The 26,092-nt window shown below is 52.3% G+C and overlaps 1 protein-coding gene across 1 annotated transcript in view; it reads right to left on the minus strand.

The window, feature by feature from the left end:
* wasf1 (WASP family member 1) overlaps positions 1–26,092 on the minus strand; it is a 66,185-nt gene that overhangs the window by 17,129 nt on the left and 22,964 nt on the right. The window contains 4 exon segments of the mRNA XM_064340459.1: positions 5,310–5,427; positions 8,492–8,645; positions 19,453–19,587; positions 21,334–21,493. Of these exon segments, the coding sequence (XP_064196529.1) occupies positions 5,310–5,427; positions 8,492–8,645; positions 19,453–19,587; positions 21,334–21,466 (540 nt within the window). The 5' untranslated portion in view covers positions 21,467–21,493.

Consider the following 26,092-nt stretch of genomic DNA (forward strand, 5'->3'; position numbering starts at 1 on the left):
CTACCCAGGGTGCACTGCAGTGACCGAAGGGCCCCGAGACGAAACCGGTAAACTCTCTGCTCCAACGCTGCTCCTCGACTAGTTTAGTACAGGGGTTCTCAAACTCGGTCCGGGGGACCCCTCAAACTGGGGACCCCTGTGTCTGCTGGTTTTCCTTCCGACCGCAATCCCAGCAATTGCAATCCCAGAAATTCTTATCAAGCTGCTAATTTCACTATTTTGTTCTTCAGGTCGTGCATGGCTATTTTGGACACAGTGTGACTCAAGTTCTCAAATTCTGGGATTGCAACGGTGGTTGGAACAAAAATCAGGGCACACACGGGGGGGGGGGGGTTTGACAACCCCTGGACCCCGGGTCTAACACGCGGCATGTGCATTATGCACCAGCACAAACAGTCCAGGGGTTCCCAACATGCCCCGTGTTTGAACGACCAACCCCCTCGCTTCCGCCCCGTCCCGCTGCGTATACATCTCCCTCCCTCCCTCCCTCTCTCTCTGTCTCTCACTCTCTCTCTCTCTCTCTCGCTCTCACTCCCCCTCTCTTGCTCTCTCTCTCTCACCCTCTCTCTCTTACTCTCTCTCTCTCCCTCCCTCCCTCCCTCTCTCTCTCTCTCCCGCTCTCTCTCACTCTCTCTCTCCTGCTCTCTCTCTCTCTCTCTCCCTCTCTCTCTCTTTCTCTCTCTCTCTCTGTCTCTCACTCTCTCTCTCCCTCCCTCCGTCCCTCCCTCTCTCTCTCTCTCTCTGTCTCTCCCTCTCTCTGTGTGTACATAATGAGTCACTACAAAGAGATCAGCGTTTACTCGCACAGTCGGGCAGATTAATTAAGGCTGCTGAGGAGCGGCCCTCGTCTGGGCCCGGGCTCCAGGGCCCCGCCTCATGAATGCTGATGAGGAGGACTTTGCAGCTGGATTTTTTACGATGTTTACCCGCCAACCCGCCGCGCTAGCTTTTTGTGAGAATCGAGGGAGAGGGGGGGAAGAAATGATTTTCAGATTCAGAAAATAATTCTGTAATTAGAAAGGATTACGATACTCATCCGGGTGAGAGAACACACAGGCTTGAAGGCCACGCATTTCCGTACATAGTCATACATTAACACCGACTAGAGCGATGGTGCCTGACGTGAGACCCGATGACCTTCAACAACTGCTTAAAATCAGTTTTCTACCAACTTATGGGCAGTTCAGTTCGCTGGTTTTGGACATTCCTGTCTCTGACTGTATCTGTTTTTGATCTTATCTGTGCTTGATTATATTCATTTTATTTTATTTTATTCTAGTAATTTATTACATACAATGTTGGTTTTGCTGTTGCTATATTCTGTGATCTTTAATTGTACTTATTGTGTCTTAAATGTTTTTTTGTAATCTCGGCTACATTGAAAATGAGGGCCTGGCCCTCAGTTGTACCTCCGAGAATGAAATGAAGGTTATGGTGACGATGACCTGGAGGGTTGTAGTGTCCGCTGGTCTTCAGCACATTTCAGCACTTAGCAGCTGAATGCAAGTCACTGAAGAAGTGAAGTGCCGGCACACTTTACTTCCAAGGCCTGAATTTTAGCTTCTGACAGAAATGGAAGCCACAAACCCCCTGATTCTGCAGCCGTCCAGGGACTAGACTGTGACACCCCTGAATCCCTGGGAGGGACAGCGGGGTTCTTTTTGTGTCTCCGGTTTCCCGCGCGGCCGCGAGCCGAAGCAGGTCAGCGCGTCCCGGCGCGGAGAGAGAGAGAGGCATTGTTAGCGCGTGGGCGAGCGGGTGTGCAGGTGCGCTCGCTCCCCACACAGCCCCCCCCCCCCCCCGTCCGTCCCCCCCCCGGCCTGTCTCCGCTCGAATAACGCAGACTCCCGCTCCGCTCCTCTCCTCTCCTCTCACGAGACGCGGCCTCTCTCTTTATCGTCCTCCTGCTTTGTCTGATAAAAAGGGCGGAAACATGACGCCTGTGTGAGGTAAACCCACTGCCGCGACTCAACGCTTTGATTTGAGCTGTTTATTGATTTACTGCAATATTTCGGGGGGTCTACGGTCGCCATGAATGCAATACGTTTTTTTTTTTCAAAATAGAAGCTTAAAAGGTCAGTTCTTTTTTTTTTTTTTTTTCTCTTCAACATATAAATATACGTATTAACAAAAAAAAAGGTGCATTTGGTGGGCACTAAAATCGCCAGGAAGTACTCAGTGTGCATGAGAGTGAATCCGGGCCCAGAAACAGGAACAGAGACGTTACTGCACCTTCAGATTTACAGAACGACTGAACAGGCAGAAAGAAAGAATGTAGGGCACGCTGAGCTCCGAACTCAGTGAAACGGCGACGGAGACAGCGAGCACAGCAGGTGTTCTGGTGCGGCCTGTTAATCTGGGGCAGGATCTCTCTCTCCCTCTCTCTCTCTCTCTCTCTCTCTCTCTCTCTCTCTCTCTCTCTCTCCCTCTCCTCTCCTCTCTCTCCCTCTCTCTCTCTCTCTGTCTCTTTTTTCTTCTTTTTTCCCCAACGCTGTTTTAATCAGCAACCTCCCTACAAAAAAAAAAAAAAAACGAGTTTCTCACACAATCTGGAGTCGCGGCTTCAAATTACACCCGGGCAGCGGCTGCGTTATCGGGGGGGGGGGCGGGGGCGGGGGGGAGGTGGTAGCTGGAAACGTGAGACGTAGATGGTGAATTTCGGGCAAGGATCCGCTGACCAGGCCTCCTCACTCACTCTGCACACGGAGGGCACTGACAGGAAGCCCCAGTGCATCCTGGACTCTGTGTCCGACTCATCCAGACTGACACTGAGCAACCCTCCAGAATATCAGACCCTCCTCCAGAATATCAGACCCTCCTCCAGAATATCAGAACCTCCTCCAGAATATCAGACCCTCCTCCAGAATATCAGACCCTCCTCCAGAATATCAGACCCTCCTCCAGGATATCAGAACCCCCTCCAGAAATCAGAACCTCCTCCAGAATATCAGACCCTCCTCCAGAATCTCAGACCCTCCTCCAGAATATCAGAACCTCCTCCAGAATATCAGACCCTCCTCCAGAATATCAGAACCTCCTCCAGAATATCAGACCCTCCTCCAGAATCTCAGACCCTCCTCCAGAATATCAGAACCTCCTCCAGAATCTCAGACCCTCCTCCAGAATATCAGAACCTCCTCCAGAATATCAGACCCTCCTCCAGAATATCAGACCCTCCTCCAGAATATCAGACCCTCCTCCAGAATATCAGACCCTCCTCCAGGATATCAGACCCTCCTCCAGAACATCAGAACCGATTTTTTTTTTTGTCCCCGTAACTTTTTCTCCCTGGAAAGGCTTTAAATGAATCTCAAAAGCGCGGTCTGGGACCAAAAGAGTCGAGGCTTATTCACGAACGCCACAGAGTGTTTTCATTAGCCTGCCTTTGGCCCTGTCGTCCCGTCAAGCTGAATTACTCTCTCAGCGTCGGCTGCTATTTGATTTAGATGGTTTTTTTTTTCTTTTCGGAAATGTGTTTTTTTTTTTTTTTGTGCGGACATTTTTTTTTTCCACGCCGTCTGCGCCTTTGTCTCCGGCCTTCTGACACGTCGCAGGGATGCTGCGCTGTCAAGATCCGACTTCGCGGGCGAAATAAGAGGCTTTAGCCCCCCCCCCCCCCAACCCACCCACCACCCCCCCCCCACCCGCCATCTCCACCCCCCCACGCCTGTCCAAGCCGAGGCGCCAGACGTCTCACCTCTTATTCTCCTTCCGCCCACCTTGATTAATTTCCGTTTTTTTTGAAGAAGCTTTTTTTTAATTTTTTTTTTTTTTCCCGGTTCGCCTCGCTCCGCTATGAAGACTGCGGGGGGGGGGCGCGATGGCGCTCCCGTGAAGGCAGAGGGCTTTTTGCGCTTCTCCGAGGGACGACAGGTTCATCGCTCAATAGCGCGGACGAGCTTGTAATCTGGGGGGGGGGGAGGCAGGGCAGGGGTGTGGGGAGGGGGGTGGGGGTCAAGGCTCTGACTGAATCAGGCCCAGAGCGCGGGGGCGATAAATCAGAGCTTTAGACGCACGGGTATAAAAATAAAAATTAAAAAAACGCTGGATTACCGCCAGCTTTACTCATCAAACCCTCTCGCTATTAGAGAGCGTCCGCAACTTGCAGTGGGGCGATAAAAAAAAGTGAAAGCGCTGATCTAACCCTTGCTTGGGGACGATGGGTCCCCTGGAGCTGAGGACCGGAAGGAAGGGGAGGGGGGGGGGCTGCTGGGAGGGGGGGGCGCTCGTTCGGGATTAAAACCAACAGTACACAGGTAGTGTGCTCTAGGTAGCAGGCAGAGAGCACGGATTACTGACATTCTGATCGAACCCGAGTGCCCACAAATGTTTTTTTTTTATGGCCCGGAGAGAACTACAACTGCCAACACCGCAGAAACAAAAAGTGAAATAATAATTTTAATAATGTATAGGGAGAAGGTACTTTTTATTTTATTTATGTATCTGTCCTTCATTTATTCAGGTGAGTCCCACTGAGATAAAAAAGAATAAATCAATTTTTCAGCGGAGCCCTGGGCAAGAAGTTGTACACACACACACACACACTCTCACTCACTCACACACACACACACTCACTCACTCACACACACACTCACTCGCACTCACACACCCACACACACACACTCCCAGCTGCGTATACAGTATAATGCCTACCGTTTACCGTTTCAGTGGCTAGCAAACGTCACCCAAACGCAGCTGCAATCAGGTCAAGACCTGCTGAGTCCATTACAACACTGTGAACCACGTTTCCCTCATGTGACCCTCCAAGCTGCTCCCTATTGGTCCACAGTGGGGAAATTATGTGGACCACAGTCGTGTTATTCCTCTACTTACATCCCTCCCGCTCTTATATCTGTATACGTACTGCGTTGATCATGCACTACAGTGCATGCGCTCTATTTGTACTGCCAGCACAGAAAACAAATTATGTCATTAACCTAATGATTTCTGCTACGAGGGTAATAATTAAAAGCAAAATCTCCGGGCAAGAATGTGGAGACCCAAAGCCTAAAATTAATGTTGTTTACAAATATCTACTTCCTGAAACGCTATTTTTTAATGAAGGTGACAGAACAATAATTTTACGAAATGTTTACATAAATTAAACCGACAGCAACGGTGACTTGAAGGAGCACATCTGACGATGAAGACTCGTGCGGTGAAGACGATCGCGCCGATGGGATGATCAAAATCAGCGGTATGACGATGACGGCATCTCCATGCGCTTTCCTCACTGTCATGGTGATGAGGTTCCGACCCCCCGCCTCCCACCCCACACCCCACTTCCTGTGGATGCCCCGCCCCCTTACCTTCTGCTTCCTTTTCTCTTTCCTCTTGTCCTCTGTGTCCTGCAGCATCTTCTCTCTCCAGAGGTCGAAGAAGTACGAGGGGTTGGTGTAGAACTTCAGGCCTTCCTTCCCATCATCCCTAGAGTGACACATTATCAACAAAAAAAAAGAAAGAGAATATGAGGTCCAGACTGAACTAGGTGGGTGAAAATTTTTTTTTTTTCCTCACTCTGGCAACCCCGAAACCCTACACTGGCTAGAATTTTGTCTCATCAAGCCAAAGTCATCACATATATTATTTAATATGTTTATTTTTCGTTAAAGGAATTTGGAATTTGTTTTAGGATAAGTTCCTTCCTTTTAGGGCTTGTAATTATAAATTCTAGCCTGGCGATTTTGCTTTTAACTATCAGCCGTGTAGCTGAAATAATTTGGTTCAATGACATAATTTGTTTTCTGTGTCAGTTTTTTTTTTTTTTTTGCTAGCAGTCTAGAAGATTCTAGTTTCGGTAAACATCCGTGCATTGGGGCGCTGAACACGAGCATCAAAGCTGACCGTTCGAGCGAAATGCAGGCTTCGCTTGTGGGCGGAGCCCGCTTTCTGTATCCCGCTACTCTTCACCGCACTCTTCCTCGGCATACAAAACGCTCCTCGCCTCCTCTCTCTGAAATCTATATAAATAGAGGCGGAAAGCTCGAGTTGGCAGAACACAGGCAGCTAACAGCGCTAAGTTATTGACAGCAGTGGGGAAGGATTTCTTGCCTTGGTGTCTCTCTCTCTCACTCTCTCTTTCCCTCTCACGCTCTCTCTCTCCCTCTCTCTCCTTCTTGCTCCTCTCTCTCTCTCTCTCTACTCTTCTCCTCTCCTGCTCTCTCCCTCTCTCTCCTTCTTTGCCTCTCCCTCTCTCTCTCTTTTTCTCTCTCTCTCCTTCTCTCTCTCTCTCTCTTTCTCTCTCCCTCTGTCTCTCTCTCTCCTTGTCTTTCTCTACGATGTGGCGTAAGCTGAACACCGTGTTCAGGAAACAGGACCCCTTGCCCCCGGTGAGAATGGGAAAAGCAATTATCACTTCAGATCCGGACCGTGACAAAGGGAATCAATTAAATGTCCCTCCCAGTGCACAGGGCGCTCTTTGCCCTGGAGAAGATCGTATCACTCTGGGAGACGTCTGAGGAGGGGAACCCACGGAGATCGGGACAAAAGCTTTCATACCCCCCCCCGTCCCGTCCCGTCCCCCCGCATGGGCGACGCCCGCGGAGGTCAGCTGCCGGATTTCCCCGTTTCGGATTCCAGCGCGGTCGGCGTACCTGGGCGAGGGCTTCGGCCAAGCCAGCGGGCCACAAATCGGCGGCCATCTTAAACGTCAGAAAACTTTAGCTTGAGCGGCTCAGCTTGTCGCTCACGGCACGGTGGGGGGGGGGGTTGGGGGGGGTGAGGGAGATCGGCCTGGCCCCCCCCCCACACTGGAAACGTGGGATGAGCCGGCGCCGGAAATGGATCGCGAAGCGCGGTTAATCACGCGACAGAGCAGCCGTTGTGATTAACGCTAAACTGGCAGCCCCGCAAATCGAGGGAGGCAGTTAGCGGGACGACAGCGAGGCGCGGACGGCCTGCTCGCTCTCTCGCTAACAGATGGAACGCTGACAGCGGTGTTCCATCACACCAGCTGGGTGTGTGAGAGGGAGAGTGGAGGGAGACTACAGGCTAAGCAACGATACAGGTGGCACAGGTAGCCGAGCAACAGTGCAGGGGACCAAGCAACAGCACGGGCAACGAAGCATCAGGTGGTCAAAGAGCAGTAGCCCAGCAGAAGGACATAAATCCAGCCTTTCAGTCATTTTATATCTCCTACCAGACAAGGATCACTGACAGATTGGAAGCTGAACAAGTTGACCTCCCTTTGCACCACTATAACATTGTGGGGTTCAAACACGGCAATTCATTTTTTGAACTCGTAAAGCCAACTTTCCAGGGCTGTACCAAAAATAGTACTGGCTGTTTACACAGTATGCCTCATTTACAGCAAGCCGGGCCCGTAGCCTAAGACACGTGTGTGTGTGTGCTATTTTAAGAAGACACGTGTGTGTGCTTTTGCTACTTAGCACTAATCAATCAAAGTCAATTGCTCAGTCAACTTTTCTGACCTGGTTGCTGAACTGGTTGTTGATTTTAACGTGAAATCAAAAACCGGCAGAGCACAGTGTGGGGATGCTAACTAGAGTGTAACTAAGAGCTGACCTATAGGATGTGAGTATATCGAGGGGCTGGGACAGTGCTGACCTATAGGATGGGAGTATGCTGTGGGGCGGTGACAGTGCTGACCTGTAGAGTGTGAGGATGTTGAGGAGTGGGGATAGTGTTGACCTATAGGATGTGAGTTTGCTGAGGAGTGGGGACAGTTCTGACCTGTAGGTTGTGAGGATATTCAGCTAACCATGTCAAAACTGACCTATGGGATATATGTATGTTGAGGGGCGGGGACAGTGCCGGCCTATGGGCTGTGAGCTTGTTGAGGGGTAGGGACAGCTCTGACCTGTAGGGCGTGAGGATGTTGAGGAGTGGGGACAGTGTTGACCTATAGGCTGTGAGTTTGCTGAGGGGTAGGGACAGCTCTGACCTGTAGGGCGTGAGGATGTTGAGGAGTGGGGACAGTGTTGACCTATAGGCTGTGAGCTTGTTGAGGGGTAGGGACCGTTCTGACCTGTAGGGCGTGAGGATGTTGAGGGGCGGGGACAGTGCCGACCTATAGGCTGTGAGTTTGTTGAGGGGTAGGGACCGTTCTGACCTGTAGGGCGTGAGGATGTTGAGGAGTGGGGACATTGTTGACCTATAGGCTGTGAGCTTGTTGAGGGGTAGGGACCGTTTTGACCTATAGGGCGTGAGGATGTTGAGTGGTGGGGACAGTGTTGACCTATAGGCTGTGAGCTTGTTGAGGGGTAGGGACCGTTCTGACCTGTAGGGCGTGAGGATGTTGAGTGGTGGGGACAGTGTTGACCTATAGGCTGTGAGCTTGTTGAGGGGTGGGGACAGCTCTGACCTGTAGGGCGTGAGGATGTTGAGAGGCGGGGACAGTGCCGGCCTATAGGCTGTGAGCTTGTTGAGGGGTGGGGACAGTTCTGACCTGTAGGGCGTGAGGATGTTGAGAGGCGGGGACAGTGCCGGCCTATAGGCTGTGAGCTTGTTGAGGGGTAGGGACCGTTCTGACCTGTAGGGCGTGAGGATGTTGAGTGGTGGCGGCTGTTCACACAGGTCAAAGGTCTCCTGCAGCGGGATGGGCAGCGTCCGGCGGTCGAACAGCTGCTGGTCCTGGATGGTGGAGCTGCGGAAGGCCTTCCTCATGGTGATGTCCTGCAGCGACACTGACCCAGGCACAGAGACACCCAGCGTTTAAATTTCCCTTCCTCCTGTGGCAGTCTACACACCACACACACAGGCATAACGCTAACACATCACCCAGAACTGAAGGGAGGAAGAGAGGAAGGGAGGGAGGGAGGGAGTGAGGGAGAGAGAGAGTGTGTAAGGGTGAGAGAGTTATCGAAAGCAATTAAAAATCAAGAATCGCAACCAACAACCCTTAAGACGTTTTATTGATTTCACGAGAGGTTTTTTTTCGAGATCTTCACCGGCCTCAATTCAGGCCCGAGGAAGCCGCCAATCACGCAGCACGCAATCCTCGATGCCGCTCGCTCAAGTGCTCTCGTCTCGTAGTACCGACTCGGAGAAAATCTTTCAACGAGCTGAATCCTCCCAAGGCTGAGGAAAGGCCCTTTACAAGCCCCCCCCCCCCGGGGGAACAAGGTTCAGCCGGAGCGCCAGGCTCATCAGAGAACAGAGCGCCGGCGGCAGCGGCGTTCTGTTTCCTCTCTGTACTCGGGGGCTATAATTTAGTATCACAATTAAGTCATCATAATCATTATCGTAATTAGCGTCGGGGAGAGATGTCATATTCCCGCGAACCGGCCGTCGTCTCCCCCCCTGCGCATTCCAAAATGTTTAATTATGGTAATCCGTGCTAATTGGTTGATTTTTTACATCCGCTCGTCGCGGTCATTGCAGGGGAGAGCTCATCGTCCGACGACGGGGAGCGGTTTACTTTTCGACACCGAGGCGTCGAGGAAAAACGGCGGGAAAAAAAAATAAACGAACGCCGACGAATGCGGACTGTGGAAAAATCTCTCGTTTTGAGAGACTGAAACAGAGGGGAGAAAAGAGTAAAGAGACAAATCGGCATTCAAACAGGAAAACCAGCCGAAGGAGCCGAAATGATTTATGAGAGAGGCAATCTCGTCCTTTTTTTTACGGAGGGATAAACCGGCCAAGCCTGGAACATTAGTGCGGTGATTCATCAGCGTCTATGACACATCGTTGACCCGCTTGTCAGTTATTATACCTGCACACAGAGCCGCCGCTCTGTCCATTACCGAGTCTCTGTCCTGACGCCGCTCACCAGAAGCTTTTAAAGCTGCTGGGCCTCCCGTTTCAAACAGGGACGGTGGGAAGGATATCCGGATTAAACAAGTCACACGTGCCTTAAAATGACCGCTCGCCTTCAATTTTACTTCTCATTATTCACAAGCTTCGAGTGTCAAATCTTCTCATTTTTTCCCTTCACTCAGGTTTTCTGTATGATGATACAGTCGAGAAGCCTTCTTCAATTAATCAATATTGTGCCTTGACACCTTCCTTAAAGGTCAACTTAATGCATAACTAATAAGTGCAAACGTATTTCTGGAATGTTCACCAGCGGCCGTACCACCCTGCGATACCACTACCCTCCCAGACTTCAGTGTCCACGTTTGTCCCTACAATGTGTGTGTGTGTGTGTGTGTGTGTGTGCATGCGTGCGTGCATGCGTGTGTGCGTGCGTGCGTGCGTGTGTGTGTGTGTGTGTGTGTGTATGTTTGTGTATGTGTGTGTGTGTGCGTGTGTGTGTGTGCGTGTGTCTAGTTGTCTCCTCTCCTTCCTTAGCTCCGGAGGCCATGACTGCTCAATCCCACTCCCTGATTGGCAGGAGATGATTGGAGCTCTCGGTCTGTGTACCGTAGCCCCTGAGACACTGAGATCCTGCAGGTAATGACTAACAGAGACCCTGCTGTAACACAGGCCCTAATGAGAGAGGGCCCAGGCTGCCATTTTCACACGACCGAGAACTCATGACACAGCTTAATCCCACATGAAAAATATTAATGCGGTAACCAGGTTACTGTTGCCGGCTCTTGTTAGTAACCCTTTGAAGAGTAGGTTTTTTTGGAATGTTGTTTTTCAAAATTCTGACTCCGTGTGTCCTAGGATTCCATTGCTTTCGATTTCCGATTTCGCGAGATTGGCGATTTTTACATCAGCATTAGAACGCTCAGTTAACAACATTCCAATCGCATATTCGTGATCTTGCACCTCAATGGGTTAATCCATCTATGCAGTATATAAGCTTTTTTTGGGGGGCTTTAAAAAAATCAGAATACTCGAGGTGGGTTCCTTCATTAAATTATCCCTTCTAGAATGACTCTGACAACCCCCACATCATTTCTGGAATGCCATGCCAAAAAGCAGCCTGTTTGAGGTACACATAGCACCTCATCCGATCCACATTTGAGACGGTAGTCCTTCCCGTAGAAGGAGCAGATTTATGTTTAAAAGCCCATTAGAGGCCGTACAGGCAGACGTTGACTCCGGCACTGGTGCCTCCCGCTAATATATTTCACCATAAATCTGACGTGGCTCCGCGAGACGGCAGAATGAAAATGTCAAAGCAGTTTAGAGATCGTTCGCGTCTCCGAGGGCTCGGCGAAAAAAAGCAAAGCAGAACAGTTCAGCGTTAATCGATCGACAGAGATCGCCCGCTCAAAGCCTCCTCCGCTTCAATCAGTCAAAAAATTTGCGACTTTTCTTTCCCTCAGCAGGCCACAGACACAATGCCGTCTGGACCAACCGTTTACGAGAAAGCTTTTTAAAAATAAAAAGAAATAGCGAACGAGGGGACGCAGATAGACTTGATTCAAGGTAAAAAAAATCTATTCACCTCAAGTTTTTTTTTTTTCATTACATTACATTACAGGCATTATTTGGCAGACGCTCTTATCCAGAGCGACGTACAACAAAGTGTATAACCGTAATCGGGGACAAGTGCGTTGAAAACCCTTCTCCCTCATAAAGTTGCCAGGTCACATGTCTAGAGGCAGGTGCCCTCTGGGAATTGGAGTCCTGGGCCCTGACCCAGCGCTGCATGCTCTCTAGTCTGTAAACACCAAACCCAGACGGACCCATTACGCGCTCCGCAGTCGTTCCCGCGCCTCGTAGCGGCCTGACGCCGGGGATTCTGGGAGGAGACGTGACACGGCAAGTAATGGCGTCAGCGAGGCCGCGGAAGGCTTCTGGCAACTCCGCAGTCCGTCGCCGCCGTCTTCTCTCTCTCCCTCTCTCTCTCTCTCTCTCTCTCTCTCTCCCGCGCCAAATCACTCGGCGACCCCTGACCCCCGCAGAGCGCTTGGCGGACGCCCGCAGCTGTTATCTAATGGAGAGCATCCCCAGGAAACCCAGGACCGCGGACACACAGACACAGACACACTCAGACAAACACACACACGCACGCACGCACGCACACACACACAGACATGGACACACACGGAGACACACACGCACAGCCACATACACACACACACACCTCTTCAAGCAGTCCCTAATAGCAGTGATGATATGGGGGAAAAAAAAACGAATCATGGCTTAGTAGACCTGTGAACGCCCACACACATTCTCTCTCTCTATCTTCCTCTCTCACACACACACACACACACACACACACACATTCTCTCTCTCTATCTTCCTCTCTCACACACACACACACACACACACACACAAACACGCACATACACACACACACCCTCGCGCACACACACACACATGCACACACACACACACACACACACACACACACACACACTAAAATGACTGTGTAACTATTAACTGAAATATTTCCAGTGGTGCGTTTTATTTCGGCCGTAAGCTGGCCCGACTCGGAAAAGTGGAAAATTGAAAACCTATAAAAAAAAAAGAAACGGGGAACAGCAGCGTGCGCGTCAACCTTCTCCCGCTCAGATTCCCATTCAAACAGGAGACGACGCTACTGGGAAGGAAATGTCAGTCGAATCGCCCCATCTATCAGCGGGGCAGCGATCACGCTGACAACAGAGAATAATCTTCCCTCTGCTGAGCGGCCCTGCGCGGGACAGCACCAGCATGCTAATGGAGGAACACAAAGAGGCCCGGCCAATTTCGGGGGTGGGGGGGTGGGGGGGGGGGCGAAAAGCCGATCGCTACGGAATCGGCGCGTAGCATTAGCGCCCGGTAGGAAGCGCGCGACGCGATTGGCTGCTCCAGCAACGGACTGATTTAGAGACGAAAAAAATCTCCATTCACCGATTCTTGTTTTTTGGCGGGACGCGAGAGTGCGTTAATCGTTACGCTGTGTGTTTTTTTTTTTGTTTTTTTGTTTTTTTTTCCCAGCAGGCCGAGGGAAGCGCTATCTCTGAAGAGCGCCGTCAGCGTCTCTCCCGGGCCGCGCGAGCGCGCGAGCGATACCATCGGCCGCCATCGCCACGGTAACCCGGATTCGTCCGCAGGCCGTGATCGATCGCCGATCTCCACGTCGAAAACTCGCTACGCGGCTGTGAAGATAAAACAAGAGCTCACACCGGCTTCTGTGGGTGTTGTGGAGTTCGGTTTTTTTTTTTTCTTTTTTTTGTTTGTTTTTTACCCCAGGCTGGTACAAAATGGCTCCTTGCGAAATGTACAGGCCTCCCTGCTGCAGTGCAGGTGCGTAAAAAAAGAACTTTCTATTCTTCACTTTGTTCTTTTTATATTTTTCTTTTCTTTCTGATTGGCTGGTCCTGGCGTACTTGGCTTTAATGGTTATTACAGCACTGCTCCTGTTACTCTGAATGGCCGCCTGGGTAGAAGGCTTCGCTGTGACCGTGCGCTTGTCGAGTTTTTTTTTTCCCGTTCTGATGCAGCCTCCAGCTGACAGGAGCGCGGGGGGGCCCGGGGGGGGCCCGGGGGGGCCCGAGCGTCCGCAGGAAACGGCCTTCGCACTCCGCTCTCACTTCCTGCTCCACACTTCCGACGGAGACCTGTTCACGGCCCTGGACCGCTGGAGGTACCCGGGCCGGCTGTGAGGATGTGTAAGCGGAGGCGGTGGAAAAGAATGTCCTTTTTTTGGCCCATCTGTTAACAAGTGGCTTTTCTGGAAGGCCTTGGCGTGCTGGGGTTTTAGTAATTTTACTGCCGCAAAGCACAGATTCAGCCGGCACACCACCTTTCTTTTTTGCTGGACCGCAACAGCGGGGCCAGCCCTACAAACGCGAATGTCTGACTGACTGACTGACTGAGTGAGTGATGAAGTTCCACCATTGGTCGGCCGGATCACGTGTGTTAGGTACACTAGGTTTTAACGTGGTCTTGTTTGTATATATTTTTTATATTTGTATCTTTTGTATAACCTGTATAGATATACAGGTTCTATTACTTTATTTATATTATCTATATATACTATATTATCATCATTTATTAACACTGTGGGTTGAAAGAATTTTGTGGGGGGGTGGGAGGGGGGGTTGAGAGGGTAGGATGATGGGGAACTGGAGACAGAATTATGTTTCATTCTGAGTCTCGTTATGCTGAATATATTCAGAAATACAAAGGGAGGGGAAAAAAAGGACCTGACCCACAAAGGAACCATTTTATCCCCCAAGACACTGCTCCGCACTGTCTGAGGAAGATGGCCACTTTCTTCTCTCTCTCTCTGGCTGCTTTCTTCTCTCTCTCTCTCTATCTCTGGCCGTCTTTCTCTCTCTCTCTTAGTCTTTTTGTCGGTCTCTCTTTCTTCCTCTCCGTCCGTCTGTTTCTCCATCTCTGTCTCCAGCTCTTTCTCTTTCGCTTTCTCACTCCGCCGGCTAGCTCTTTCTGTCACTCTCTGTCTTTCTCTCTCCTTTCTTTCTTTCTTTCTTTCTTTCTTTCTCTGAAAAGAAAGAATGAAAGAGAAGGGAAAGGAACAGCCCGGCCGCTGCCTCGCCGAACTACGGTGACATTTAACCTGCAGCCTTCGGTTAAAGGGAAAATGAAAAACCAGTTTCGTACGGAATGACTGCGCTGGGATCCGCACTATGAAACGGGGGGTGGGTGGGAGGGAGGGAGGGAGGGAGGGAGGGGGTATAGGAGGGGCTGTTAAAAAGAAAGGGGGGGGCTTCAGGGTGTTTCCTGGAGATGTCTGCTATCATTATTACAGCGGGACACCTGGGTGATATAGCGTGGCCATTAAATGCAGGCCACGGGCCATTGGTTTCTCTGGGAGGAATGATACTGCGTCCTGACAGGGTGAAAATGGCGGCGGGGATGTTGGGAGAGGGGGGACCCATCAATCGTCCGGGCCGGGCTGACCTCCTCCGGGGGCCTGAAGGTGATCCTCAGCAGGGCCTTCTTCTCTTCTAGCGCGGCGCAGGGGGGCGAGACCAGCCGGCTAAGGACGGATCTCCGCGAAAAGCGGGCGCGTCCGGTAAGTATGCTAATGCCCCCCCCCCCGGCGGGAAGAGAGAGGTAGATAGAGAGAGAGGTAGTGGTGGTGGTGGGGGGGGTTGATACCGCCCATCGACATTCATCAAAGCTTCCTCAAGACAACCTGCTTTGCTGCCCCCCACCCCCCCTGCGCCTGAGGCTGGGGGGGGGGCGCCTGATTTATAGCACCGCGGGGGCCTACAGTCCCCCCCGCCTCCCCACCTCTCTGCCCTTTCCCCGACATCGCGCATTTCGAGAGCCGCAGAATCCATTACCTTTAATGGTCACACGGCGTCGTTAGCAGGAAATGGAACCGCGCGATAAGCCCGGCTAACTCCGCTAACTCCGCACGCGGTACTGAGTGAGACCCCCCCCAGGCCGCCCTGTCCGTCTGTAAAAGGGTCCCGCCTATACCAAGAGGGAGGAGGGCTTGATTTTCGGAGGCGCCTCCTCTGGGTGTTCTTGGGGCTCCGGACCCCGTGGATGGGGAACATGTCAACACCCAGCTGTCAGTCTTCTGACACTGCCTGTAGCACACGGAGCTGCTGTCTCCCCCCCCCACCCCCCCGCTCCCCCATCTCTGTTTCTGCACTGCTCCCCCCCTCCCCACCCCTTAAAATTAATTCTGTTCTCCCCCCCCCCGCAGTGTCTGTGAAAACAGCCCTGTCTGCGCCCCTGGAGTGACTGAGCCAATCGCTGCGTACCTCACCAAGGAGAACGGGGGGAGGAAAGAGGAGAGGAATACAAAAAAAAAAACGAGCGTTTCTGTGGCGGAACACACCGGGACTGGGGAACAGCGCTCCCTCCCAGCCCCGCCCCGGCCCGCACGGAGAGGCCCTGAGGTCCCCAACCCGGTCCCTACAGCGTTAGCCTGGCAGGCTAACGACAAGCTGACATCATCGCATTACACACACAAAGCCATTACGCAGGTCGGTTACGGAATCACCAGTAGCTTTTACCGGCAAGAGTGACGGATATCGGATCATCGTCTGTCATTACGTCACTTGCCCGAAGAGGGCAGCTGCCCCCCCCCCCCCCCCCCGAAGGCATGGCCTAAACCGGAGGTGACTGTGACATGTGACCACTGAACAGCCCAATGGGAGCCTGGTTCAGCACATGCAGAAGAGGGGAAAAAACAAAAAACAAACAAAAGAAAAAAAATACAAGAAGATGGCCGCCGCCACAAGGCTCTCTGCGGAGCGCTGCATTCTCGGCGGCGGCCTGGAGGGAACTTTCCGGAACCTTGAAAAAGGAGGGAGGGCGCCTCTCTTTAGAACATTCATTCGCATTCAAGCGTTCTACCTTCAGCAGAGCCTCTCCTCTGAACCTCACGTATGCCCCCGCCCCTCCCCCTCCCCCCCGCCCCCCCGCCCCACCGCCACGGCACTTTTAAGCCGAATCCTGGTGAGGACTTTAACGGTGTCGATTTTTTGGCGAATCTCAAAGGGCCTCCTTCACAAATCCACACAAAGAGAAAAGGCCCACAGCTTAAATTACATGGCACGGGGCGGTAATGCCCTTACCGTAATAACGGCCGGCTGAAATGGCGGCATTGTGTTATAAATCCCTTTCTTTCTGCGCGAGGCCTCCTTACCTGGCGCAATTATCCTCCCTCTCTCTCTCTCTCTCTCTCTCTCTCTCTCTCTCTCTCTCTCTCTCTCTCTCTAGACAAGCAGGATAGGACGTGTGTGTGTTCCTTTCTTTCTTTCTTTCCACGAACGAAAGAAATCCTTTCAGAGCGGGTTTATTAAATCAACGACTACGCTCCTCTCCGCTTTAACTGCAGTGTAGTCAGGGCCGTACGAAAAAGCCGTTCCCCCGAAAAACTACAAGTCTGTGCATGGCCCACTCTCCCAAAAAACTACAAGTCTGTGCACGGCCCACTCGCCCAAAAAACTACAAGTCTGTGCACGGCCCACTCGCCCAAATGAGCCCATTAAATCCCCCACTGTTACACAAAATCACTTCAGATTGTTTCACAGTTAAAAATGGCAGGAGAGGTTATGTGAGGATATTTTTTTTTTTGGCTCACATTTATAATTTGAGAGAGGGGAAGAGAAAACGAAAAAAAAAAAAATAAATTCAAGGATACAACCGAAGAAGTAAAAAAATTAAATACACAGTTACGTTTTTTAGTGTGGATCTGAACCTCCGGTCATTACAAATCTGAGGTCATTGCTTGGTTAGGAAGTGAACTTAATTGGTCTTAAATTTTTTGGCTAATCGTATAGCCTTCACTACGAAAGTACCAGAACGCGTTTGTGATTTTGGATACATACCTGAGTCTTTGCACCCTCTATTAATGTTCACACAGTGTATGTTTTGGAATTATGAATTATCCGTAATAAAATGTTCTGGCAAATCTGTACAACACAGGTATTGCCAAAAACCATCGAGAAAAAAAAGTCCTTCTTACTCCCGAAAATGGTCCCGATAGTTTATAAATTTGACGATTAAAAAGCGAGCAGTCCTCCTCTGCGATCATTTTGAGTTAAACCACATCTACGCAACGTACGCTAAACTCTGAAAGGCACAAAGTAAGGACGCTGTTACCGTACGGATCCTTTGCCCTTCAGCAGTTTTCCCCATCGTATCCGCTTCTACAAACCCACTGTTCTGATCTTCTATAGCATTCTGATTGACAAAGTCGCCTTAAATATCGAATGTGCTTCCTCCAGTAATGCTTGGCCTGTTTTTACTCACAGACACCTTCTGTTGGTTTTCATTAACCCTCCCGCCCCCCCCCCCTCCCGCCCCCCCCCTTGCCCGCCCCCCCCAGGCAGGTATTGTGATTGTCTGCTGAGAGATAAATTGATCACGACAGGCCATAAATCACTGCTTCCATCCGTTCGAGCTAAAGGACCCGGATCGATACCCTGATAAAAAGAAAAAGAGAGTGGCCAGAGTTTTCTGACTCATCCCGCTCGGCGCTGGGAGTCCTTATTCTCAGGTGTAGGGGTGTCCTGCTCAGCGGGCGCCCCAAATCTTCCTCCTTTAACCTGTGACCCCTGAGTTTAGGGCACTTATCACTGGGCTGCAGGGATGCACTGTAGTGTGTGTGTTTAAGTGTGTGGTATGTGTGTGTGCGTGTGTGTGTGTAAGAGTGTGTGTAGTGTGTGTTTAAGTGTGTGGTATGTGTGTGTGCGTGTGTGTGTGTGTGTAAGTGTGTGTGTAGTGTGTGTGTTTAAGTGTGTGGTATGTGTGTGTGCGTAAGTGTGTGTGGTATGTGTGTGTGCGTGTGTGTGTGTGTGTAAGTGTGTGTGTATGTGTGTGTTTAAGTGTGTGGTATGTGTGTGTGCGTGTGTGTGTGTGTATGTGTGTGTTTAAGTGTGTGGTATGTGTGTGTGCGTGTGGTATGTGTGTGTGTGTGTGTGTGTATGTGTGTGTTTAAGTGTGTGGTATGTGTGTGTGTGTGTGTGGCTAATCAGCGGTGTGCAGCAGGTCTTCAGTTGACTGATCTCAGAGTAATGGCCGGTGCTCTGGGGCTCCATCACACACGGAGAGAGAGAGAGGGAGAGAGAGGGGGAGAGAGAGAGAGAGAGAGAGAGAGAGAGAGAGAGAGAGAGGAGAAGAGAGAGAGAGAGAGAGAGAGAGAGAGAGGAGAGAGAGGGGGAGAGAGAGAGAGAGAGAGAGGGAGCTGCAGCCTGACAGGAGCAGTAGCCGTATGTAACCCACAGCCAGTAGCAGCAGCGGCGCGCTCCAGCCCACTCCACAGGGCTGCCATTAAACCCTCAGCTCACAGCGCAGGGTACAGCCAAGGACAAGACAGGGCTCATTCAGCCAGGCATCTGCTTCAGCGGCAGGGTGACAGGATTGGGGCGGGGGGGGGGGGGGGTGGTTCGAGGATGAGGTGAGAAGGAGGGGGGGGGGTCGAGGGGGAGGGGTGGCGTGTCTTCAGAGCACGAGAGCGCAGCACGTTGAATTTAATTGGTCGGCTGGTTTCTGTTACACTAGCGTTGCGTCAGACGCCGGTAGCAGTCCCCGGACGCCTGGTTCTGATCACAGATTGGTTCTGATATCTGATACAGAGAAATATCCCTCCAGCGATACGATCCTGCAGTCTTTAAACCACCCGGATGGGTTTCCCCATTCACCGGACCCAGGGCATCAGCCCATCTGCACGCCGTTAAGATCCGCACGTGCACGCACAGAATGAGTCCCCGCCCACTGAGTGATGTCATCAGTGACATCATCACGAATGGGTTCTATTTCTGCGTGGTTGCTATGGCTGACTGCTCGCAGAGCGCAGAGCCGCGTGAGTACTCTGTTACGGTTCAAGCTGCACCTGCTCAGAGTGTGAGTGTGTGTGTGTGTGTGTAGCAGTGCATGTCGTTTGCGGTGACGTGATGTGGTGTTTGTGGTGTGTGATGCCGTTTTTGTGTGTGAGTGTGTGTGCATGTACAGTGGTGTTGTTGTGTGTTGGTGTGTGTGTGTGGTGTGTGCGTCGTGTGTGTATGTGTGAGTGTGTGTGCGTGTGCGTGCATGTGTGTCCGTGAGTGCGTGTTGTGTGTGAGGGCATGTGCATGCGTGCATGTGTGTGTGCGTGTGTACGTGCATGTGGGTGTTTGTGCGTGTGTGCATGCATGTTTTTTGTGTGTGTGTGTGCGTACGGGACACACTCACGCTCCTCCTCTTTGGGGTCCAGCTGGGTGACGCTGATTGACAGGCGGTCCACGCGCTCCTGCAGGGAGTTGACTCTGAAGGAGAAGGAGTGCGCCTCGTTGAAGAGCTCCCCGAACAGGTCCTCCGCATACTTACCTGCAGACCGAGCAGCGGCGCTTAGCTTAGCTTAGCCTAGCATACCCACATTTATCATCCCACAGTGGGAACATTCATCTGGCTTAGCTTAGCTTAGCTTAGCCTAGCATACCCACATTTATCATCCCACAGTGGGAACATTCATCTGGCTTAGCTTAGCTTAGCTTAGCCTAGCATACCCACATTTATCATCCCACAGTGGGAAACATTCATCTGGTTTAGCTTAGCTTAGCTTAGCATGCCCACATTTATCATCCCACAGTGGGAAACATTCATCTGACTTCAACCAGACCTGGGTCAAATACATATTCATTTCGGATTCAAATACTTTTCTGTGCTCTGTTGATCTTGCCTGGTGCAAGTGAGCATGCCAATAGGACCAAAGGGTTGGGTTTGCACTTTTTCCGAGTATTTCATTGGACCAGACAAGCTCAGTAAAGTGTAGAAAAGTATTTGAAGCCAAAACAAATATGTATTTGACCCAGGACTGGCTCCAACACAAAAGACCTAAAAACATCGACGTACACTAAATGCACAGTTTTTAACAGGTCAGTGGTTAATTTTCTACTGATTTTGTGCACCCATTGGACTCAGGTGTCCTGCCATGTTGGGTGTCTACTTGTAGGCCTCATCTTCCTCAGTCCAGCACACATAATTAAGCTACAGAATGAGCTATTGAGCTCATTTATCAAATCTGTTTAATTCATTTTTAATTTCATTTTTGGTTTGTGAGAGCTTGGATATGGACTCGTGGCTGGTTTATTACCTAAATATTAAAAACTAGATTCTTCTTTATGATAGCTTTCCATCCTTTTTTTTGCATGGAGAAATATAGGACATTAAAAATATAGGACAAAAAAGAGAAAAAGAAATTTAATCAGGGACTGAACTGAACTAGCTTTTTATGGGTAGTGTTCCGCATGCAGTTAAGAAAATGTAACGCCACCATTATGAATGTTATTAAATTGAATAAAATCCCTCAGTGCACATTTGAAAGTAAATATGGGCATAAATATCCAGAGAAAAGTGGATGTGCACGCTGTCTCACCAGAGGGGCTCAATTAAACTGCACAACAGGCCGACTGCAGAGTACACCTACACCCACACGCGGGATGCTGAGCGCATGTCTGATGGGGGGGCGTTGGAAAAGGGTGTGTGTGGGGGGGGGGGTATGGGGGTTAATTGGAGGGGTGAGAGAGGGGTGTGTGTGTTTGGGGGTGGCGGGGTTATTCGGGGAGGGGGGGCGGGTCACTCACTGAGGCGCTGAGCTGCCGGATGACGTTGGCCAGGGACACGTTGGGGGGTCCAGGTGGCTGTGTGACGTGGCAGACGGCGGGGGGCGGGTGGTGATTTGGGTGGGCGGGTGCACTCACTGAGGCTGCTGAGCTGCCGGATGACGTTGGCCAGGGACACGTTGGGGGGGGTGAGAGACAGTGTGTGTGTGGGGGCGGTGTGGGTGGTGTGTGGGGGGGTATTTGGTGAGGGGGCGGGGGCACTCACTGAGGCTGCTGAGCTGCCGGATGACGTTGGAGTGGGGCTGGCGGTATTGGGAGGGCGGCACCTGAGCGCTTGGCTGCGGACGTTGGGGGTCAGTGTGTGTGTGCGTGGGGGGGGGTATTTGGGCGGGTCACTCACTGAGGCTGCTGAGCTGCCGGATGACGTTGGCCAGGGACACGTTGGGGGGGTCAGTGTGTGTGTGGGGTGCGGGGGGGGGTGTTTTGGTGGATGAGGAGGGGGGGCACTCACTGAGGCTGCTGAGCTGCCGGATGACGTTGGCCAGGGACACGTTGGTCACACACTCCAGCTCATTCTTTATCCCCCGCGGGAGCACCGTGTGGCACAGGTGCCTGGGCTCAATGTTCCTCTTCACTAACGGCATTCTGGCTCAGCACGAGGGCCTCCGCACCTGCAGGGGGGGGGGGGAGAGAGGGAGGGGAGGGAGAGGAGAGGGAAGGGGAGAGGGGGAGGGAGAGGGAAGGAGAGGGAGGGAGAGAGAGAGGGAGGGAGGAGAGAGAGGAGAGGAGAGAGGGAGGAGGATGAGGAGGGAGGGGGAGAGGGGAGGGAGGGAAGAGAAAGAGGGGTAGCGAGAGGGAGGGTGAGAGGGGAGGGAGGGAGAGCGAGAAGAGAGATAGGGGGAGAGAGGGCAAGGGAGGCAGAAAGGGAGAGAGGGAAGAGAGAAAGGGAAGAGAGATAAAGAGGGGGAGATGGAGGGAGAGGGGGGAGACAGGGAGGAAGTGAGACACAGGTCTGAGATGCGCATCGATCTTTCCGTCGTGAACATGGCCACCCTCACGCGTCGCCGTGGACCCCTAACGCCCCCCCCCACCCCGCGGTCCCAGGCCGTTCTGTCGCCCTGCGTTTTCCGGCTCCGCTCTCTAACCCAGCCGTGGCAGCCGAGGCGAGGCCCAGTAATCACATTAACCCAGCGACGCTCCGCGATTTACCCCCCCCCCCACCCAACACCGCCATTTATCACGCAGTAACACACTCTGCCCCTGCCCCCCCACCCCCGGGTATTCCGCCATTAATCTACATTGTGCTGATGGGCCACTTAATAAGGCCCAATCCGCTTCACTTACAGTCAGTCTGCGTATGCTAACGCTACGCTGCAGAGTCGGAGCACCGCCGCCAACCACAATAAAACCCGCCGTTTCAGCCCTTACAAACGATGGCGGGTACCGAGCAATTTAGGGCCCGCCGTCCGTCTGAGAGAGCGACAAAAAAAAAAGATTAAATTAGGCTGAGCGTGTTATTAAGAAAGAGAGGAGGAGAAGGAGAGGAAGAAGGAGGGGGAATGTCTAAATAAGCACTCCTGTCAGAAGAGTAGGCTTAACGCGAGAGCTCATCTGGGTTTTGTAAAATTTCTGGGGTTGTATTTCAGGATTTGAGCGGGGTGTAGACGGTAAGGTGGAGGGAGGGCGGGGGGGGGGGGTATGACCATTTTACCTGCAGAGCGAGCGCATATGCGTACCGTACGCTTACGCACACGGGGGCTCAGAGTGATTAAATACAGTGTCGGTGTGAAACAGGGCAGTGTCATTCAGCAGCGTGGTGTAGTGCGTTCAGAGACCCCACAGGGGGCGCCATTGCAGGCCGGCACTGAAAGAGTAATCCCGGTGATGACGGAACGTGGAACTGAACGCGGAGGTTAAACGGAGGAGTGTGTGACGTTCCTTTCTTCCTCCTCCCGTCCCTGTCAGGCGCTCAGGTGTGTGTTCTTTATCGCTCTGTTCACAGAGCGGAAGACAGGAGGGACTCAAACAGAGAGATACGCTCCACGCTGATGTCTTACTGTGGGACGGCTTCTGCACCGCAGTGCCTGCGTGTTCCTGTGACTGAGGCCACTGTGGAGCTGTGTGTGGAATACACACACACACACACACACACACACACACACACACACACACACACACACACACACACACACACACACACACACACATACCCACACACACATTGTCACATTCACACACAGAAACGCACGCACACACAGAAACACACACACACACACACACACACACACACATACCCACACACACATTGTCACATTCACACACAGAAACGCACGCACGCACAGAAACACACACACACACCACACACACACACACATACCACACACACATTGTCACATTCACACACAACAGCAAACGTTCACACACGAAACACACATCCACACAACTGTCCACACACACAGACAGAAAGCACCAGCCTACCACACCACACACACACACACACACTTTTTCTCACAGCCCACAGCCACAGTCCACAGCCAATCACAGTGCCTGTGGTGAACGGCCTCACAGGCAGGAATAAACCCAACCCTCTTTTCCCGCTCATTACAATGGGGCCGAGTTTGACTGAGTGCTCCGCAAATGCTCCCTGTCACGTGAAACCGATCCCTAATTAAGGCAGTAACACCATATTTTATGAGGCAGAAAAAGGACCGCGATGAATTCTCCCCCTCGCAAGATTTGTTTTAATTAATTTTTTTTTTCGATTTCAATTTAGCGTGCGAGGTGGCCTTCGAAGACGCGCCCGTCCGAGTTCCTTCAAGGTGAGCGTTTCTGCATCGATGGGGCGTGGCCTGCCCCCTCCCGAAAGCCTGTCCACCCCCCCCCCAGCCCGCCAGCCCGTCCCGCAGACCCATCCGTACGCTGACCCGCCACCGAGGAGCGCGTTTGAGGAAAGGAGTCCATTTAACGGTTCACAGCTCTGGGGCAAAAGTAAAAAAGCAGGGCTCAGTTTTCAATTTAGGAGGGATATCGGAGGAGCTCATTTTGGGAAGGCTCTGGAATGAGGAGGCCGGCTGCCCTCTTGCCCCCCCCCCCCACGCTGGGACTAGCGGCGCCCTCCTCAGGTCAGCGTTTCCGCGTTTATGAAAAGGGGCGGGGCTTATGGAAGGTAACGGCCGAGGGAAAAAGGCTGTACGGCTTCTCCCACGTTCCGTCGCCGTGACGACGCAGCAGCCTCAAGCCCCTGTGTGACACACACACACACACACACACACGCAGCACAAGCATCAGTGCACACACTCAGGTGCTTTCTCACACACACACACACACACACACACGTACGGAGTGTATAAGGAGCCCCCCAACACCAGCAGTGACCTTCATGGCATAAAGCTGAAAGCGTGAAACAGCGAATCCACGAGGCCCACGCCCTGACACGACACCGAGGTTACGCAACCTGACACCCGTTTCATAATCCGCCTGACAGGTGCCCTCGTGGCGACGCGCAAGGCTACCGCGGCAACACCGCACGCGCGCTGCGCGTCAAAGCACAGGCGGAGACGCGAGACTGACAGGCGGGACGTCGGGGATTAAAAGCGCCAAAATAAGAGCGCGAGGGCGAGCGCGGCCGAACGATCACACCGTACCGAGCGCCGGTTCCCTAGGGAACGGGGCGCCACCGGTGCCTACAGTCCCGCGATTTAACCCCCCGCCCCCACGGTTTACGCCAAAGCCCCCAAAATCCCGCCGCGCCGCGACGAAGCGATGCGCGGGTTATCCTCCGGTCGATGCGCTGAGACGCGGACTCCCAGCGGCCCCCTGGGAGCGGCTGGGGACCCCCGCTGTGCTGCTCTCACAGCTCTGAGGTTTTAAGCTGCACACGCACATCTTTCTGCCTCTGAGAGGGAGAGGCTACACTTTTCTGAAAACACGCAACTGCAGTGATTCGAACTAGTTGCTGCAACACCGTATCGCTAACGTAACGACTATCGGACCAATCGGAGGCTCCTGGGTTTTCATTCGCGGCCTGAAATCAATAAACCCAATCTGGCTTCCTTTAAACGGAATCCATAGCGCTCAACGCCGTGATTACTCTCGCTGACTCTCGGGAAGACGACCAGGCCCCGAAGACATTTCATACTCGGTGTGCGAGCGCTGGCTACAAAGCTGAGGCAATGGCATAATCAATGTTACAATGTGTGGGGAAATTAGGAAGCTTATTTCGTTTGGCGTAATGTAAATCGTGTTTTGTTTTTGCAGCTGACGGTCGTCAATACGACACAGCCAATCGACAGGGGGGGAGCTGGGTCGAATGTGGATGATTGACATGCCGTTTCGTGACCCTTCGAAAGGGAGCGGAGAGGATCAGAACCTTCCGGAAAGAGAGAGAGGGAGAGGGAGAGAGAGAGAGAGGGAGAGAGAGAGAGAGAGAGAGAGAGAGAGCAGAGAGAGAGAGAGAGGGAGGCAGGGAGGAGAGAGAAAGAAGAGGAGAGAGAAAGAGAGAGAGAGAGAGAGAGACACGAGAGAGAGAAGAGAGAGAGAGAGAGAGGAGAGAGAGAGAGAGAGAGACAGAGAGAGGAGAGGAGAGAGAGGAGGCAGAGGGAGAGAGAGAAAGATAGAGGAGAGAGAAAGAGAGGGAGAGAGAGACAGAGAGAGAGAGGGAGAGAGACAGAGAGACAGAGAGAGAGAGAGAGACAGAGAGAGAGAGGGAGAGAGAGGGAGGCAGAGGGAGAGAGAGAAAGATAGAGGGAGAGAGAAAGAGAGGGAGAGAGAGAGAGAGAGACAGAGAGAGAGAGAGAGAGAGAGAGGGCGTAACGAGGGTGAGCAACCTGGCCGCTGACGGCAGGAAGGAACGGCGATAAACAGCAGATTTTTTAAAAAATGGAATCCGAGTCGCGTCGGCCGCGAGGCTCCCTCCATCCGTGACGGGCTCCGTGATTTTCCCGCCCAAAAGCGAGCGGGCGCGACGCCGGGCTCCGTTCCCGCACCGGGACCGACGGCCCGTGAAACTGCTGATCCGATCCGGCCGATCCGGTCTCAGAGCCGTCCCCCATTTTGAGGGGCCGCCGGCGTCGAGCCAAAATGGAGGTTCCTTCCTTCCAATTCCAATTTCAGCGCGTAATCGCCTGCCGAAATGTGGAATGCGTTTCGGCTTTTTTTCTTTTGGGCGAGTCGAAAGCTCGGGACCTCCTGTGGAAGCCCCTCCGCGGAGAAGAGATTAATTCACACACAAAGCCAACCTCCACCAGCTACAGCCTAATGTAGACCAGCCC

Source organism: Anguilla rostrata, chromosome 6 (genome assembly GCF_018555375.3).
Source record: "Anguilla rostrata isolate EN2019 chromosome 6, ASM1855537v3, whole genome shotgun sequence".
Classification (NCBI taxonomy): Eukaryota; Metazoa; Chordata; class Actinopteri; order Anguilliformes; family Anguillidae; genus Anguilla; species Anguilla rostrata.